Consider the following 19,410-nt stretch of genomic DNA (forward strand, 5'->3'; position numbering starts at 1 on the left):
TACTGCTTAAAACAAAAAAACAAAACGTTCGATTTTCTCAGACCAGTACATTCAGATTGAAAATGACTTAAGGACCCCTTCGAAAAGAGATGCCTGGCGGTGGAAACGTCTCAATTTCAGTGATATTATCCATATCATATGACTGATATAGATCTAAAAGTAATACACGTTAAGCCTAACTGGTTCCTGTGTCTGTGGCCCACTTTTCATGCGTCCTCACAGAAATCCTTTTTGGACCCCCTGACTTGAAAAATGCAAGGCTGAGAAGAGGTACAAACAAACCACACCGAAACAACTCCGCTTCTCAGCCTGAAACTAAACCTGGTCGAGCCAACACTGATCAGCGCTCGTTCTACCCATATATGAACTGGGCCTAGGCCTGGAACCTCCTGTCGCCAGTGTCCCGGGGCCGACCGACAGCTGGAGGTGCCAATCCGTGCGCCCGCTCCAGAGCCACCAGGGGTCCTGATTGGTCTGCGCGGACAAAAATAGACCAAGGCCCTAGTCGGTAGGTGCGTGCGCGCGTTCCCAGGGCCATGTCTCAGCTCTGGTTGTGCTCTAATAATAGACGAGGCCGCCTGCTCCTTTAAGATCCAACTTGTTGCCTACAGTCTACGAAATTGATCACGACAAAATGGTTATCAAAGTTTATCTCGCCACCTCATCGGGATCCACAGCGGTAAGCGTGCGTAATTGTGCGTAATTGTAGCTTGGATGTTTGAGTTGATGTGCAAAGGTACAAAAGTTCAGGTCTAGATTGGAAAGGTTATTTGATGCGTGTTTCTTGTTTAGTACAAGTCGGGTTGAAGCAGTTCCCATCTTTAGTTTCTCTAAGTTGGATTGCACTTGCAGAGCTTTTGAAAACGAGCACTTTGCCATTCCGTTATACGCTTCACAGGTCTCCATGGTTATTAGTCCCCGTTTTCTTTTCAGTAAACTTGCTTTGTTTGCTGGATAAGACGTGTTTGTATCTTCTTCGGCTATTGTGGCAAGCTATAACATGATAGTGGTTGTTTTGTTCCGAGGTGTCATGGTGCTCCGCTCTCAGGGTCACAGCAAGTGGGACTCCTTTCATTTTGAATTAGGCGCAGTCCTCTTTTTGCAGAGTTTATGTGGCTGTCAGGACGATGCAGGCCCAGGCCAAGTTTTGTAACATACAGCCTATTGGAGTGAAGTGTTTTAGTTGCTCAGAAGTATTGGACCAAATATGTAGTTTTTACTGTTTACTGCAGGAGAAATGCCAGGCAATTTTTTTAATTGCTTTTACTTTGTCTATACATGTGACTGTGTGATGGTAGGGAATTGGAACACCTGCATCATCACAAAGTCAAATTTTAGTGTTACAAACATAATTTTCCAGTTATTCACTATTATAGACGACACAATTGTAATCACTGTCTAATAGATCACCTTCACCAGAAGTATGTGACCAGCTTCATGATTATTATAAATTATAAACTCTTATTTACGATCAGGGATGACAAGATTTAGAATTTTAGTGTTATGATTATTGTGAGAAAAAACATCACCATCTAACGATTATTCGCGGTTACCAAGATCAAGACCAAATAACAGTGAAATCTTTCATTTTCAGTCATTCTCATTATCTAACATGTTACAATTTGTCACGTTTGTGACCGGCGTTATGAAATATAGCTTTCTGATCAGCAAAATAAAGTAAATTGTCACAATTATGATGTTTTAGTTCTTACAATTATATTGTGCCCTGAATAATCACAATTATTGAGTAACCAAAATTGCTTATGTTGTTTTTCTCTACTGACAAAGTAGATCATCATTTTACATTTGATTGTAAACCGCAAAATGTATCTAAAAGGGCCTCATAAAAGAAACAAGACAATTGACTTCCTGTTCAAATTTGCAGAAACTTTTCATAACAAGCAGCGGAAAAGTGCCTATATGACATTTTAGAACCCACTCGTTCACAGTCATGGTTAAAAGCTCATTAAAGTTGATTTTGCATATTATGTTGACATTTCAGATCAAGAAGAAGCAGCAGGATGTGGTGGGCTTCCTGGAGGCCCTGCATGTGGACTACACTCCACTGGACATCGCCTGTAATGAGCAGAACCGCATGTGGATGAGGCAGAACGTCCCAGAAGAAAAGAAACCCACAAACGGCATCCCTCTCCCCCCGCAGATCTTCAACGATGCCGGATACTGCGGAGTAAGTGTAGAGTACATAATGCTTTTTAGTAGTAGCTTCTTTTCCCCATTGTGTGGACAAATAAAGGGTATCTTATCTTTTAGCAGTTCTTTTGTCAGTGATTAGATTTTTAGATTAGTTGACTAGTCATGTTTTAAATTACTTTTAAATTCAAATAAAACTTTGCACACTCAGGTTGCAGATGTAACTTTATTAGATAACACTTCAGTCTTCTTCTTCACCCTGAGGGACACGGTCAAAAGCCTTCTCCAGTTCCTTAGAGCACATGTGGACTGGTTGGGCAAACTCATGAACCCAGAGACTTTAGGTCCTCAGGGCGGATCTCATCCACCCCCGGCGCCCTGCCACGAGGAGTTTGCCAATAACCTCAGTGACTTCAGCTTGGGTTATGGACGAGTCAGCCTCCGAGTCCCCAGTCTCTGCTTCCTCTTCGGAAGACATGACAGTGGGATTACGGAGGTCCTCAAAGTATTCCTTCCACCGTCCGACGACATCCCCAGTCGAGGTCAGGAGGTCTCCTTGGTGTTGGTGAAGCCCGGCTTCTCCCTCTCGAGGCACCAAACGGTTTGCCAGAATTTCTTTGGGGCCGACCGATAGTCCTCCTCCATGGCCTCCACAAACTCCTCCCAGGCCTGTGTTTTTGCCTCTGTGATAGCACAAGCTGTGGCACGCCTGGCCCGCCGATACCTGTCAACTGCCTCAGGAGTCCTACTTCTTCAGCCTGTTTGCATCCCTTATTTCCGGTATCCACCACCTGGTTGTGGGGTTGCCGCCGCAACCCGAGCAGCCGCATTGACAATGGAGGTCGAGAACTTGGGCCACTCGGACTCAATGTCTCCAGCCTCCCCCGGGATCTGGGAGAAGCTCTCCCGGATGTGTGAGTTGAAGACCCTGTTGTCAGAGGGCTCCAGAAGACAGCTCTGCCCCTCTCTTCACCTGAGTGTCCAAGACACGTGGCCGGAGGTCAGATGACACAACAACAAAGTTGATCATTGATCTCCGGCCTAGGGTGTCCTGGTGCCATGTGCACTGATGTTCCAGGAGGGGGCCCAGGTAACGCCAATCCGGGCAACGTAACTGGCCTTGTTGTAGTACTCGTCATAACAACAATTTTGGATATGTCTTTTGCATTTAATGATCATGTTGAATGTACTTACAACACAAAAATGGCAAAGGCATCTTTTTCTTTTTTGCAGCGTCAGTTATCAGTAGTGATCCTGAAGAGCCTATCAGTCCTTAAATCAGCCATAGATGCTCCAAATGTTTCTCTGTCCGTGCTTGTTTCTGCTGCTGCGTCCGCAAAGAACTTGAACTTGCATTGCTATTCTAATTAAGCTAATTCATTGAAACGTGTTCTTTATCATGTCTGTGTTGTGATGTATGTGATCGAGCAAGCCAAAGACAAATTTCTGCCATTGTTGCGCGTGACAGACAATAAAGTTCTATTATTATTATGATTATTTCCTCAGGATTATGAGACATTCTTTGATGCCAAAGAAGACAACTCAGTGTATGCCTTCCTGGGGCTCCCACCTCCTCCTGGTTCAAAGGTAAAACATTTTTTCCTGGATAAGTGATTTATAAAGACAGTGAGTACTAATCATCAGCAGCAAATGTACTGTCTCTCACCCCGATGCCCACAGTCATCCTTACAGCCTTATAATGGACTTAACTCTGACCCAGTCTTGTTGGCACAGGAGGCAGAACAAACGGACAAGACTCACATAGTGGAAAATGGGACTCATGCAGACGGAGCTCCAGATGATTCAATAGTAACACTTTTCTTTCTTCGTGATTTCTCTTGCAGTCCAATTCCTATCCTTCTTCCCCTAACACATTTTCCACATCTTCGTTTCAAGTTTTTGCATGTTGCCACAATCAGAGGTGGGCGATCTTGACAAAAATGAGTTTCTCAGTATTTTTTTTGCACTCTATCGATAACAAAATTTAGACAATATTTCAATGTTCTAAAATGTGCCCATGTGTCTTTTAGGTTCAAGTATTGCACAAAACTTAAATGGACTATCAAATCAACCGCAAGAGGTTTCACTTTAACTACGGCCCATAAAGTTTATACCCTTGTTTGTAAGATTACACTAGATGTTTCTGTCTCTCTTTGAGCTCATTTTCATAAATAGTTTTGATTGCACCGATATTCTTGATATTCTAATTTAGCATTTCTCCAGAACGACAATCACTTTATTAAACATTTTTATATAGTTCCCACCTCTAACCATAATCTATCACTACTTTTGTAATAGAAAATCCATTTCTAAAAGGTTTAGTAGATAACTGACCAGATTAATACACCGTTTTCAAAGTAACACTATGTAATCATTTACAAGACCTGTTCTGAGCATGCATTTGACATTTGCATAATTACATTTGCATAATGTTTCTTTAAAGGCGCAATGGATGATTTTTCGGCGATTTGAGAACGCAGGCGGAAGTGCGCATGCGCACTCCCCCGTGTGGACTGATACAACACACACGTGCATTTGTTTATTAGCCCAACGGAGCGCATCGCATCTCTCGTCTCCCGTAGATTTCCGTCCACTTCTGCGTCAGCTCGAACTGTCTTTCTCCGTCTTCATTTTGCCCCGTACACTGAGGGAACTATATTATGATAGATCCATGCGCTTAGGCACGCGGAAACGTGGGGACGAACCGCACGCGGCTGCAGGTGAGCGATAGGTGCGTTTTATGATTGATACGTGGCAGGACAAATGATTTATCCACGCCACGAGGAAATATGATAAAAAATTTGCTGAAAAAAATCGTCCATTCCACCTTTAAGTTTGGATTGCTGTGTGAAAAAATTGAATTCTAGGGAAGAGGCTGACAATCATCATACAGTATGATACAGTATGAAAAAAAAAATGTTTTAACAAAATATTAACGGAAAATGGTATAATATAGCTATTGCAATTAGCTTCTATCTGTCTTTGTTCTTCATTTTATCTGTTCTTTCTGTCTGCCACCCTTTGAAACGGTGAGGAAAAACAACTACAGTGCATTATTCCAAATTTAATTTTGACCCAATGTACTGTATCATAAACAAAAATTTATTGATTTAATTGATTTAATGTATTGTGTCAGCCGCAGCTTCAACTAAAATATGAGTTTGCACAAAAGCTAGATTTCATCCATTGTCCTAAGGCAGGTAATAAACACTAAACATTCACACAGACTACTTGACATTAAAAGACATTAAACATTAAACCTAATCAACAACAGACACATATGACTCACAATAGTGGTGAAAACTAACTATACGATGTTGAATTTAGCTTTTATTTATCTTTCTGAAATATTTAAACTATAAGATCGACTAAAACCATCCGTTTCTACTTTCCTCTGCCAAGTAAAATTTTTCCTCCCATTCCTGTCATGCAGTTTTGGGCCTCATAACGGCATTGATGTTTACGAGTTGTGTTTTCTCTTACGACTTATTTCTTCCAAATGACAATAAGGAGGTACCAGTGGAGGAACGCAATGGAACAACCCATGGAGAAGAGGAGCAGGCAGAGGATGGAGAGGCTGAGGAGGAGGAGGAGGCAGCTGAAGGAGATGAAGATGAGGCTGCAGAGGAACCAGAAGAACAGACAGAGGAGGTCACAGAGGACACAGTAATGCCACCATCATCCATCTTTCCTTCTGCCTCTTCAACCGAGCCTGACGCTTTTGAATGTGTCCCACGTCCCTAAAGCTGTTTGTTTCCTTTTCCCATCTAATCCTTCCACAACATTCCCTGTTGACCTCCTTTTCTAGAGTAATTCACCGCATTCCTCTTTCTCCCATTCAGCGTTCCTGGACATTACACTGCTTTGCCCTCACGCGTCTTGCCTGAACTTATCACATTTTGTATAATCTTTGTGTGTTTCATCCTGAATGATGGTGTCTAGGGCTGCAAGATTAGCAAACTGCCTAGTATCATCATCACAAACCATAAAGTATCATGTTTTTTTCTGCAAGTCTTTAGTTTAGATCATTTCAGTCTTTTTGTCAATTTTTCTGCACGTGTTTAAAATATGAGCAGAATCCAATCAATAAAACATAAATTGTTTTAAAAAATCACAATCGCAATGCTTATCAGAAAGTTTATAGTTGGATATTTTTGCCAAATCGTGCAGCCCTAATGGTGTGTTCATGTCCCACTGCATCACCTTCCTCTTCCTCTCAGGCCTTGTTTATTCATGAACATGCTAATATTCCTCTATTTGAATCTCTCATTGCTCCTCCTCAATGCACTTATGTCTTTTTCATGTCTTTTTCATACTTCACTAAGTGTTACATATAATCAACAACAGCATTTCTGCATTCATCTTCTCTTCTTTTTATGTGTTTGAACTTTTTTTCTATTACCGGTACTCAAATTACATCTTCACCGTTTACTATCACAAAAAGCATTCCTCAGTATGAAGCCTCCCAAATGTTACCTCTTTTCCCCTGACCCATACCTGTTGTATTTACTCCTCTGGTGTGAAGGATCCCGTGCACATTCCATATTTATGCTCTGATGTTTTTATATCTTTTCACATTGTGCAGTTCGTAATTCTTTCTTGTGCTGTTTTTCAGCAAGCTGCAGCAGACGACGAGGAGGGACAGGTAAGCGTCCAAACTTCTATATACAGTAAATGGCATATAGCATATCTGTATCAGTGAATCACTGACATGTGTATCAGTGAATCACTGACATGTGTATCAGTGAATCACTGACATCTGTATCAGTGAATCACTGACATCTGTATCAGTGAATCACTGACATGTGTATCAGTGAATCACTGACATCTGTGTCAGTGAATCACTGACATCTGTATCAGTGAATCACTGACATGTGTATCAGTGAATCACTGACATGTGTATCAGTGAATCACTGACATCTGTATCAGTGAATCACTGACATCTGTATCAGTGAATCACTGACATCTGTATCAGTGAATGTGAATGACTGACATCTGCATGGCCACAATGTTTAATTTAGTTTGAACAATACACAAAATATTTATACAATTTCATTGTCTTTTAGGAAATAGAGGTAAGATATGTCTGTCCCCCTGCACAACAAATATACCTCACACAATACCCAATTTATCATTTGTTTTACCCCCCAAAAAAGTGCAGTGGTTCCAACATGACAGGTTTGGTCATGGGGAACAGTGACAGGCTTAAGTACACGTGTTTTATGTAAAAGGTGTGCCATCAGATCAGTTTAGGACCACTGCTTTAGTGCATGTTGTTTGTTTTGTTGTTTTTTTCAAACGGAAAATAATTATATCATCACATTTGTTATGGGAAAATGGCTCAGTGAAGCAGAGGTACAGTAATATGTATTAGGAAAGATTGTTTCTATGGTTGCAACTTGATGCATCCTCCATGATGACTTCTGAGCATACTAACCACCACATTTCTCTCTGTAGATACCAAATGGGATTTTTCATGTCTTACCTCCATCTGTAGTTTGCATTGTTTAACTGTAGGTGGCCCTCTAACATGTGTGAGCCCCTCTCTTCACAAAGCCGCCCTTGTGATGGGAATGCATAGCACAGTATGTACCACCACAGCCTCTGATGAATAAGAGCAGCCACAGCGAACACAGATTAACAGTGTCTTGTGGAGTGTTCTCACATATGTCATATGTCACTCTAACGGGTCATTCTAATGCTTCCTCCTGCACTTACATTACATGATGTGTCAGTTTGGCCTATTTTCCACCTCTTGGTTTGCTCCCACAGGAGGAAGAGGAGTTGCGTTCAGAGGTAACTGCGAGGTGGAACTCTCCTGTAGTCTTCAGACCTATGGGTTTGCTGGTGCAGTCTTCAGTTTGAGCTGAGGGCTGATCTCTAGTTCTTCTCTGTACTTCAGTTTTACATCACACTTTTCACATCCTCCTCACATCACTTCTTCTTTCCTCTATCTCTTCTTTTTGTCCCTCACTGCTAACTTCTCATTACTTCCCAGTTCTGTTGCTGCGTCCTGACCTCCTCCACCTTACTTTCATTAAAACTCACCAGACAGTTCCTCTGCATGTCTCTGTTGCTTGTTGTGCCGCTCACAGCTCGCTGACCTGCTCTGTGTCTGCCCCTCAGGAGGAAGAAGAGCTGCGAGAGCTTGAGGTAGATCAACCTGACCTAGTCAGTAGTATTTTACATCTTTCTTTTACAGATGGCATTGGATTTAAATTAGCTGTAACTCTGTACTTGACAGTGTCACCACACACACGTTAGGCACAGGTTTGTTGAGTGAGTAAATGTGAGTCCAGACAGAGCACATAGTTGTTTTCCATCAATCACTTGTATGAGCATTTAACACAACGTGAGGGTATGCCCAAAGAATGTTTTCTTTTTGTTTACATCGGAGCTTTAGTTCAGTTTGAACAGTAGAATGTGTCCACTGACATACAATTCATTACATAACATACAGTACAGTATAATGATTTATTTGCAATACAAGTTTTGCTGCGTATAGTTTTGGTTGATTTACTGTCCGAGTAAAAAATGTTGCTTCATTAAAAAAGGCATATTTAAAGTGTCTTTGATTTAACAGAAATGTTTTGACAACAGGTCACTAAATACAGAAAATATCAGTACTAACAGTTTTATATTTACACGTAGAGCAACACCTTCTAAACGTTATGTCAGTCATAATGGTAAAATGGTAAATGGTCACATTTATATAGCGCTTTTCTACCGTCAAGGTACTCAAAGCGCTTTACATCAAGGAACCAGTCATCCATTCACACACACATTCACACCCCAGATATACGCAGACACTGGGGGGCGAGTTGGGTTAAGTGTCTTGCCCAAGGACACAACGGCAGTATTCACATGAGGCAGCTGCGATCGTACCGCCAACCTGCGGGCCAGTGGATCTGACCGAGTCGAACCGCCGACCTTTGGATCAAAAAACGAGCACTCTACCACTGAGCTACTGCCGCCCCCATAATGGATAGTTTCCATGATTTACATTCTATCAGATCAGATTGTTTGATATTTGGCCACTCTTTCATGTTTCTTGTCACGCTTTTACACATATTTACAGCTGCATTTTCTATCACGTCCTAAAACCTTTTATTGTTCAGATATTTATGTATACATTATTTCACTATTAATCAATGAAAATGTTTTCTTTTATATTCTTTTGGCTTGCAAATTACTCACCAGTCCCACTCACCTCAGAGTCCACAACTGTCCCAGAGGTAAAAAGATTAAAAATAGGAGAGTTCAAAGGCACAGTGGATGCTTCATACTATTATATTCTTTTGAAAAATACTGCAAAATGTTTTAATGACTTTGCGGTTTATAACATTTCAGAAACAGATTTTGAATCAAATTGCTGGCTGGTTAGTCATTAGTTAACACTAGTTAGCTGATTATGATCTTTCAAACGCAATATTTAACCTTTACAGAGAGTCAATGGGAAAAATTAGGGGAAATTTCACTTCTGAAATTGAAGAGGTGTGAAGTAATGCTGATCTCCATAAAACATACATACATTTTATGAACTTGTAGGCACTGTGTGAAAAGATGCAGAACTTTATAGATCCTTTTGAAATCCTTGAGAAATAAAAAAAAAAAGTGAATTTAATGGAATTCTGGAATGGATGCGAACGTTAAGTGAAACATAATGTAATGGGAAAACTGTGTCTAACCTCAGAGTATCAAAAATATGAAAAGTCTAGGTGGTTTTGACAAATGGAAACCACTCACTTTTTTTACATTAAATGTTTATGTAATAAGAGACACTAGCATTTATTTATAAAGGCAAATCCTCCTTTTAAGTTTTACGGGACAAATACTTTGGACTATTTGTCCAGTTCAATTATACTTTTATGTATAGATTTTCTTTTAGCCGATATCTGATATTTGGCTTGCTGCTGTACCTGATTTTAGCATTTAAAATAATAACAGAATGCATTTATCTGGTGTATTAAATTATTTGTTGCATGATTGTGTAACATATGGCCATATTTTAGCATAACATCTTTTCTATTTAATTTTTTATGCTTTAGTTTGTTCAAATAGACAAATCTGATGCACCAAGTACAAACTGGGAATGGCACATGGACGCAATGAAGCAGCAAAACAAAAAACACTGGTGCCAAATATAATTTTCTACACTAGAAATTCAAAACTAAACTGTTGCTTATTTTATTATTATAAAAACATCATTTATGATAACATTTAAATCACTGAAAATGAGTTCTTCTTTGGTGTTTTATGGCGGCTGGTATCCAATCGTTAGAATACCGCCAGACTATTCTTTAGACTTCGTTCTTCAGAAGCACAGGAGTTCAAAGCCCACGAGTTCCAAAGCCCACGAGTTCCAAGCCCACAAATTCTTCCGGCTTTATTCTTTAGACTTTATTCTTTAGACTTTATTCTTTAGACTTTATTCTTTAGACTTTCAGAAGCCCACGAGTTAAAGCACATGAGTTCCAAGCTCACAAATTCTTCAGACTTTATTCTTTAGACTTTATTACCCCCCCTCGAGTCTGAGGAATACGACAAAGTCTGAGGAATAAAGTCTGGCGATAATGCAACACTGGGCTTTGTAACGCCAAAGCAATGGGAGGAGTACTTTTACGGACTACGACAGTCTGAGGACTACGAAAAGTCTGAGGAATAAAGTCTGGCGGTAATGCAACAATTGGATGCCAACCGCCATAAAACAACAACAACAACAACAACAACAACAACGGACTACGACAGAGTCTGAGGACTACGAAACGTCTGAGGAATAAAGTCTGGCGGTAATGCAACACTCGGATGCCAACCGCCATAAAACAACAACAACAACAACAACAACAACAACAACACTTGGATGCCAACCGCCATAAAACAACAACAACAACAACACATTCCACTGCCTGCTTTGCTTTGCCTTTTGGCTTGTCGTCCATCTGCGTGTCCCTTTTTTCTTCTTTTTTCACAGGAAGGTGACCATGGCAGTCAGGTAGTTTGTCACATCTTCATCTACATCTTCCTCTTTCTTTGTCTTGCATGTTCTTTTCCTTCTTTTCCTCGTAGATGCTCGGTGGTGTATGGCATGCTCTTAGTAACTGCTTTTCTTACATCTGAGCTGAACTCGCCACAGTAACAGTTCCAGTCATGAATCTCCCCACATTAATAAATTCTGTCTTTACTTGATTTTATCTTCTGTAGGATGAAGAAGAGGCAGAAGAAGAAGCGGTAGAGGTAGAGGAAGAATAATGTCCAGCATGGTTTGAAATCATTCCAATCACTGTGCGGACATTGTTTGCATGAGGATTTCATTGTACATTCATGTGTGTAGAAGTTTGAAAAGCATTTAGTTTTCAGCTGAAGTGATTGCGGAATTATGAGCATCTTGTAAAACGTTCTGCAGACTGATTTTATTTGAAACATTTGCAGTTAAGAGTATTTATGTGTTGCAAGTTCGTGTCTGATTCAATAGGGCTGTTGGGATGGTTCAATAACCGTCACTATATTATCATAACTCAAATATAAGAATCACACTATCTTAGTGGAAACTATGCTCCAAAAAAGTCAAACCTGATTGTAAAAGTGATCATTTAACTAACATCTAGCATTTCATATTAAAGGGGACATATTCTAAAAAATCGAATTTGATGAACTTTTTAATTTTTTTGGTGTTTCCTCATCATTAGTATTGGATTACTATGGTACCAATCCATCAACGACATTTATGTCGAAGCCTCTTTAAAAACACTTTTTAAAGTTTTATTTTCGATAATACTTAGCATGTAAAACTGGCATCTGAGATAAAGGCTAACTAACCCTCTGATGTTGTGCGCCTCTGGTAGATCTAGTGACCACTAAACATCCTCTTTTACATGTTACTGGTGAGGAGAGCAGAAAAATGACTCAAATATCATGAAATAAATGTTGTTACATGGGGATTGTTTTCACCATTCCTTTAAATGTGAACAAACGGCCCATTTGACGTCAGTGAGCATCGGCTAGCCAAGTGATCAAGGTTGTAGCAACGGGCTGAGATGGAGAATGTCTATGGTTCTAAAATGTCACATAGCCACATTTCAACAAATGAAAATATGTAAATGACACTCCGCTGCTTGTTGCAGTGAAATGTCAGTATGATGAGGCGGGGCTTATCAGTTCTGCAGTTTAGAACAGGAAGTCAATGGACCTGTTTCTGTTTTTAAGCCGGTTTAGATCAATATTGCGGTTTACAATAAACAAAATGTAAAATGATGATCCATGTATATCATAGTTCAATACTAAGTACCTGGATGTAGGTACCTGGATAGCATAATATGTCTCCTTTTACTTGACTTTATCATTCAGAAAGTATGATTTTAAAAAGCTGCCGGTCACACGGTTTAGAAGTGTCTAAAAGGCAATGTAAATAAAAGCAAATTAAGCATTTTACTGTTGTTTGGTCATGGTGCAATAATGGTAAAAATATCTATTTTCACACAATAATCGTAATAGTCATAAAATGTCAGCTTGACTGATTGTTGTATTGATCTTGCATTTCAGTTCTATCTGTGGTCTTGTCCTGGCTTCTTGAGGCGATGATATGCGTGTTATATTGTAGCTACAAATGTCTAAGTTCTCAGTTTGTCATGTTTGTCTCAGTGGAGTTGTTCAGTTGTCCCTGTGTGTGGTTATGTGCATAAATGGGACTGTTTTTTCACTTTGAATGTAGAAGAGAGGGTTAGACATGAAGCAGGAATGGAAAGGAAACAGAAGACAAAGTACACTTAGTTGAGACTATTACATATTAGGGTGAGCCACTGCAGTTGAACATTTGTTTTATTTTATTTATGATTATTATTTGATATTGTTTGTCGTGTTTGTTTATTGTGTTAGCTATTTTTAAAGGCTGTTTTATAAAAGTATAAAAGATTTTTCTTTTTCATGGCTGATACAGATGGCCAGATTAAGCAATGGCTGATATTTTTGGGTCCAAAATACTGGTCCAATATTTATAATTTAATATAAGCCTATGTTGGACTTCCAAGGCTGATGATGATAAATGATAAGTTAATAAGTGCACATTGGCCAATATCCATCTATCGCTAGCCTACAGCTGGTTCACAACCTTTTTCAGTCACAACTCCCATAACAACTGTTGGCGTTCATGACCCCCAAAACAGACATAATAGACCACCTGCAAAGCAACCTAACCTTCTATGGAATGAGTTTATGTTTAGGATATAGGCTAGATGAATGAAGTAGGAATCTACATTTACCACTACACTTGAAGGGTGTCAAGGCTTATTTTAAGACTTATCCACAGGTTGAGAACCACTGGCCTACAGTATATGGAAAAGTAAAACTTAATATGAAATATAACTTTTCAATTAAGAATTGTAAACCTTATTATATACATTTTGGATCTTTTTTTTAACCAACGGGACTTCTAATTTGCAGTAAATAGTCTGACCATGATTAAAACCAAAATCTATTCATCTGCAGTGTCTCGCCTAAAACAGATGCATTGCTTTTATTTTGTATGAATTTGAGGGTCAGTGAATTCTTAACGTCGTCCCAGGACATGTCCGAATGGAGCGTTAGCTGCTGTCGTAACCACCAGCTGCTCCTCTTTCAGCTGACACACTTCCACTTTTAACCGTCCTCACACATTCCTCTCACCTCCCTGACACTTCACTCTAAACACATAGTAATTATCAGTGGCATCAAAACACTTACAATTGCATCTTTCTCTTTTCTTCCCTATCTTAAGCAACCTTTCTTTAAAATAGTGTGTCAAATGTTTGAATGTATGTTGTTTTGGCAGGAGGAAGAGGCTGAGTAGTTGCTGCCTGGAGGTGAATGTGATGTTGACTTACGACTGCCCAGGTAAACAGTTCAGAAATTCTACTAGAGTTGTGTTCTATATACATGTACTGCATTCTTCATTACAACAATACATACATGAGTATATATTATTTATCATTTATTTATAAGAAGAGGAAACCAAATGAGAGAAACGCTCCTTTCATTGGTACCCTGTCAAATGCACATGATATCCTGATAAAATGCTTGTAAAATACACTACAAATGGGATAAAATCATGCAAAGCAGGAGTACTGTGGGTAGTCTCTAACCAGTGCTTTGAATTCATTAAAAGGCATAAAATCATTTCATTTAAAACGTTTTGTTCTATAGGTCAGGAGCAAAGTTGCTGAAAGTGTGTATGCGTTTACCTACTTCACAAAATTGACTAAAGGCTAAAACTGCTAAACTAATCATATGCATTTCAGAACGTGTGTAGAAATCGTATACTTTCTCTCCCCTTAGATTAACAGCATTTTGTGCTTCGTTTATTGATTCTATAGAAACACATGATGTTTTTCAGTTCCTGTGCCTTTCTTTTTTCCTTGTTTGTTTTGATATGGACAGACCAGGCGTTTCTATGATTGGCTAATCCACCTGTGTCAATCACGCTCATCTGAACTAGGAGGAGATGAAAACTGTGACTAGAGTGATATCGATCTGTATTAAAAATACAAAGAGATATCATTGTGTACTTTCCAGACAACTGAACTACAGGCTGAGTTGCTCGAATTTATGCTGCTTCGAGCGAGCCAGTCACTGACCTTTTTATTTCTTACTTAAACATTCAGTATTTTATGGGAAATTCTAATAATAACAATGAGGTCAAATTAACTCTGTGAAACTAAACAAAATTACAAAATGTTATTCCTCAAGTGGTTTATAGATTCTAGATTGCAGTGTCTGATCTTTGTAAGGTCTCAGTGACTTCACTCCTAACGCCCCACTTCACTTGAGGGTAACAGTTCGTTTGACGTGAGACCAAACATAACCTGAAAGAAATGATCACGTGTGCTCAGATGAGGATGTTTGAGACCACAGCACCTGAGACACGGATATAACACCACACACGCAGTCTGTCCCCGTAAATGCCTAAACATGTTCCTCATCAAGCCTAATGGTCCCAAATATTTAGTATACGTATTTATGCATACATTCAGGTTGTATTGCTTCTGCACATCATTCTTTTTGAAGTCCTAATTCTCTGTTAATTCCCCTTTATTCACATATCAAGGAGGATTCCAGAAATTTTTAAACTTATTTGAAGCCTTATAGCCTATACATGTACAATGAAATATTGAATCCTCAGTAGTTCAGAAGAGTCTACATAGCTTTCAGTCACGGTCTAGTTATATCTGTCTTAAAAGTATGTTGTCTTTGGTTAATGGAAGTATTAAACAAAATAATTTCATCACATTTACAGTGAGCGTGTAGTTGTATTGCTCTAATCTTCCACTGGGTGGCAGTGTAGCTCAATGCAGCAGGCACAAGCACCTTCTGATGCTTCCATACACACATCATTTCTGTGAGCAGATTAATTAAAATGATAAGGGTACATTCAGATAAGTGCTTTTGTGCAGAGCTTTGACCTGTCTTTTCCATCACACATATATTATCATAACACAAATATTGTCTTTATGGTCTTTATCTGTAAATGAAAAACAGCTGTAAGGTCTTATTACAGTGTGTAGGATGGATCAATCAGGTTCACCTTGGGGCGTCCTTGTTCATTGTGTCTTTGCATTTGGAAGTGCGCCAGTTTAAAGGAATATGTTCATTGTTAAAACTTCACATAAGTCCCACCGTTTACATTTCATTATATCTTGCATTTTGATTTCCCTTTATTATAATCATCCATACACCAGAGTTTTAAGATGAAAATATATTAGTTGACCATTTGTGCTTAGCTGGGTATTAGCCTGTGTAAATACTGTAAAACCCTGTTGGAAACCTGTTCTGCTGAAATACAGAATAGATTGGGTACGTTCACACTTCTGTCCAGGTTTTGTCCCTTTAGTTTGAGCCTAGTTTGAGTCTTGTTTGAGCCTAGTTTGAGCCTAGTTTGAGTCTCGTTTGAGTCTTGTTTGAGTCTTGTTTGAGCCTAGTTTGAGCCTAGTTTGAGCCTAGTTTGAGTCTAGTCATGAAAGTTATTGGATATATATATTTTTTTCCCTTCTTTTGTTTTGTTTTCTAGGCTCCTAGACTGTCCTCTTAGCTAGTTAGCAAGCTAACATCGTTTTACTTAACAAAGTAACAAAATATAGTAAAAGTAAAATCAAAACTCAAACGTTTGTCATTCATAATGTCTCAAAATACACCTACCAACATTAATATTTATAAAACTAAGTCTGGGGGGGAAAAAGTTGGCTGAAGATGGAGCATTTGCTTAATAAATCCACATAGATACATTCAACTATGTACAGGAGAAACACAGGAATAAAAATGTATATGAGTATCTAAAATGTCAGATGGAACCCTAGTCTAAGGGGACGATGACATTTAAATATCTGTCAAATACTTTGAACTACATTGGATCACTTTCATTTGGCTTTAGTAACCTGTCCGTACTGACCCCGCCCACATTTCTAATACTTCTGATACATCATAAACGAGGAACTAAAAATATCCTTATTCCTTTGAGGCAAGTGATGACAATAATAATAAAGTTATTCAGTTTGCATCTTTAGATTTAGCCATGGATCTGACCTAAATACTTCCTCTCCCTCCGTGTGCCAGTGCTGCCGGCCCCTCGGAGCCTCTGTCACTCTGCATTATGAGAAGCTGCCATGAGAGCCACATGTGCCTCGGAGACGGGGCGACTCCGGTGGCACGGGAAAACTGGTGGCGGCTGCTTCTGCCATTAGGCTCACTGTAGGCAGATATTACTGTATGTGTGGATAGTTTTCTTGTGTGCGGGATGAATGTGACCTAGTCTTGTCACTATGGTGTTTATTTGAGCGACATATGAAATGAAAATATGCAAATCAAACTTACGACAATCCAACAAAAACATTCTTTAGCTCAAATGTAGTAGAAAGATGTATAATGTGTACTGTATGTGAAATTGTCCCGATAAGGATATTCAGACAATATTATGTGTTGTCTTTGTGCTGGTTTTGTCCCTGGTCCAGTCCTGGTTTTGTCTCTGGTTTAGTTCTGTTTTAGACTTGTTTTAGTCCTGTTTTAATTGTACTTTAGTCCTGGTTTTGTCCCTTGTTTGGTCCTGGTTTTTGTTCTGTTTTAGTCTTGCTTTAGTCCTGGTTTTGTCCCTGGCTTTGTCCTTGGTTTAGTCCTCTTTTTGTCCCTGGTTTCGCTTGTCAATCCAATAGAAATGTGTAAAATTAAAGAAATATCACCTTTTTTTTTTTTTTAAACTACCGGTACTGCATTTTTTACTGTAAACAACATGAACAAAAACTAAGTGTTGCATTTCTTAAAACAATATGAATTTTTTTTCCGATATATTGCCCACCTCTATTAAAGAGCTTAGCCACCAAACAGAAGCCATCCTGCCATTGTGTCCATGAGCAGGACACTTCACCTGCCTCTCCTCCAGTGTCCTCCATGGTGTATGAAAGGCACTGGTTGAAGGAATAGGTCAAATGTACTGGACAAACTACAACGTTTTATAAATATTCTTGTTCTTGTTATATTGTTATAATCAACAACCGTAAAACCCCCAATAGATGGCAGTATTTAGAAAGGGCAGAAAAATATCAAAATGCGATTTTCCTTAATTGTGCGAATACAATTATATTCTGTTCAAAGTTCACATTTTTAAACATGTCCTGGAGAATTGACAAAAAGACTGAAATAGGCCTGAATATGCTACAAAAATAAATGTTGTGTTTTCATGTGGTAAACTTTCAAATAACGGATACTCATTTTGTCAATCTTGCCATGTCCTAATTCCAGCTCTACTTTTCTGTTTCAGCCTGAAGGATCTAGCCACACCCACTGACCCCGCCCACCCGACTGCCCCGCCTCCTGTCCACTGGACCCCTCTGGATACAGCCAATCAAGAGACGGGTGGATTGACGTCCACATGTGCCACTTTCGACCGCATTGTTGACTTAATTTTTATATTTTCTGTGAACACACTGTAACGTGCAGAGACTAGTGGTGTTGTCATTTAGTATTTTTTTAATGTGCATTCTTTTTTCAAAACACTGTCACGCCTTTTAACACCCATGATCCAATCTACAGGGCAACCTCGAGCAATTATACTGAGATAAACAGGCTGCACATAACACAAGTTCTATTGTGTAAAAATGCCTTGACTACTTTCTAAACTAGACAATAACGACAGTAAATTGAAGTTACACTTCTCTTATATTTGTATGTTTATTGTGTAACATCATAGATCAACACCACTTGTAATATGCTGCCGAAAATGCTGAAAAATAAATGCACTTTGTACATTGAGAATCATGCCTAATGTTTGATGTAATGAGCATTGAAATTAAATAGACTGGTGATTATTTCTGATTTATTTCCCTCACAAGGATAGTATGTGATGAAATCGGTGTCATATTCACGTATTAATGCGGCAATTTGTGAAAAAAGTGTACAACAGCCAGAATGTTTGTCTCAAAAATATTCTTGGCAAGATCAAAGCTGAACGTTCCATTAATGCAAATTCATACGCACATGAATCAAATGGGAATTATTTCAAGTAATGTTTATAAATGAGAATGTATGGAACTCTTTGAATAAATTCAATTTTGCGTGGATCCAGAGAGTGTAAATTTGTCTCAAAAATATCCACTTGAACTGACCTGTGATCCAAACTCTAATGCTAAAGACAAACAATATGTTTTATTCACCAAATGCTAATCTGACTTGCATGAAGCCACACTGCCTGTCAAAAAAGGGGCACACGCGCTAATATTTGGTAGGATCACCTCTAGTTTTGATTACACTCACTGTGTCTAGTTTCAATAAACCTCTGCAATATTAAAATATGTATTTCCATCCAGCTCATACCAAGGATTCTCATTGGGGTTCATTAAAAAACAAAACATTATCACCATGTGATTCCAGGTATTTGTAGACATGACATGAGCAGAACACACAATACAGCCAAAGACCTAAACATCCTGGGAAACAAATAGTAAACAACACAAACAAGTCACACAATTGACCTACTATTATTTGGACTAGTGCAGTGCTTTGCATTATTATCTCATTATATTTTTACTGTGAGAAAGTTTAAATATGAGGTAATTAGGTACTGAGGATTCAGCATTGCAGATAGTCAGTTTTTCAAAATTAAGTTGAGTCGTGAGTTAATTGATAGCTTCTGTCTTTCTAGTCTAATAATATTGTTATCAGACTATTAGTGATATGAGGATAAATAACTTGGTTTGGTATGTTATCTTGAGAGATGAGGCGTCTCCAAGGACAAGCTGGTTTGTT

The 19,410-nt window shown here is 38.9% G+C and overlaps 2 protein-coding genes across 22 annotated transcripts in view; both read left to right on the plus strand.

Moving 5' to 3' along the window:
* The window catches only part of get1 (guided entry of tail-anchored proteins factor 1), a 222,610-nt gene that overhangs the window by 3,932 nt on the left and 199,268 nt on the right, over positions 1 to 19,410 (plus strand). The window lies entirely within an intron of this gene.
* Positions 518 to 18,468, plus strand: sh3bgr (SH3 domain binding glutamate-rich protein). 21 transcript variants are annotated; one of them, XR_011929064.1, is made up of 11 exons: positions 518 to 679; positions 2,003 to 2,188; positions 3,658 to 3,738; positions 3,886 to 3,960; positions 5,662 to 5,817; positions 6,767 to 6,796; positions 7,924 to 7,947; positions 8,278 to 8,304; positions 11,353 to 11,411; positions 13,955 to 14,016; positions 17,927 to 18,468. XR_011929064.1 is itself a non-coding variant. In XM_072460895.1 (11 exons), exons 1-10 carry the CDS (start codon positions 635 to 637, stop codon positions 13,970 to 13,972), a joined length of 675 nt encoding a protein of 224 aa, XP_072316996.1. In that variant the 5' UTR covers positions 518 to 634; the 3' UTR covers positions 13,973 to 14,016; positions 17,927 to 18,468. The 21 variants fall into 21 exon arrangements, 19 of the variants coding, with proteins under 19 accessions (XP_072316996.1, XP_072317015.1, XP_072317004.1 ...); XM_072460895.1 differs by having other exon boundaries at positions 11,353 to 11,385; XM_072460914.1 differs by having other exon boundaries at positions 5,662 to 5,802; positions 11,353 to 11,385.

This window comes from Eucyclogobius newberryi, unplaced genomic scaffold, assembly GCF_026437365.1.
Source record: "Eucyclogobius newberryi isolate DKJ021-1_F unplaced genomic scaffold, fEucNew1.0.hap1 SCAF_10, whole genome shotgun sequence".
In the NCBI taxonomy this organism is placed as follows: domain Eukaryota; kingdom Metazoa; phylum Chordata; class Actinopteri; order Gobiiformes; family Gobiidae; genus Eucyclogobius; species Eucyclogobius newberryi.

Coding starts and splice junctions, on each gene's coding strand:
- sh3bgr (XM_072460895.1), top strand. CDS start 635: ATGGTTATCAAAGTTTATCTCGCCACCTCATCGGGATCCACAGCG. Junction 3,961..5,661: donor GAGCTCCAGATGATTCAATA/GTAACACTTTTC, acceptor AATGACAATAAG/GAGGTACCAGTGGAGGAACG. Junction 7,948..8,277: donor AAGAGGAGTTGCGTTCAGAG/GTAACTGCGAGG, acceptor TCTGCCCCTCAG/GAGGAAGAAGAGCTGCGAGA.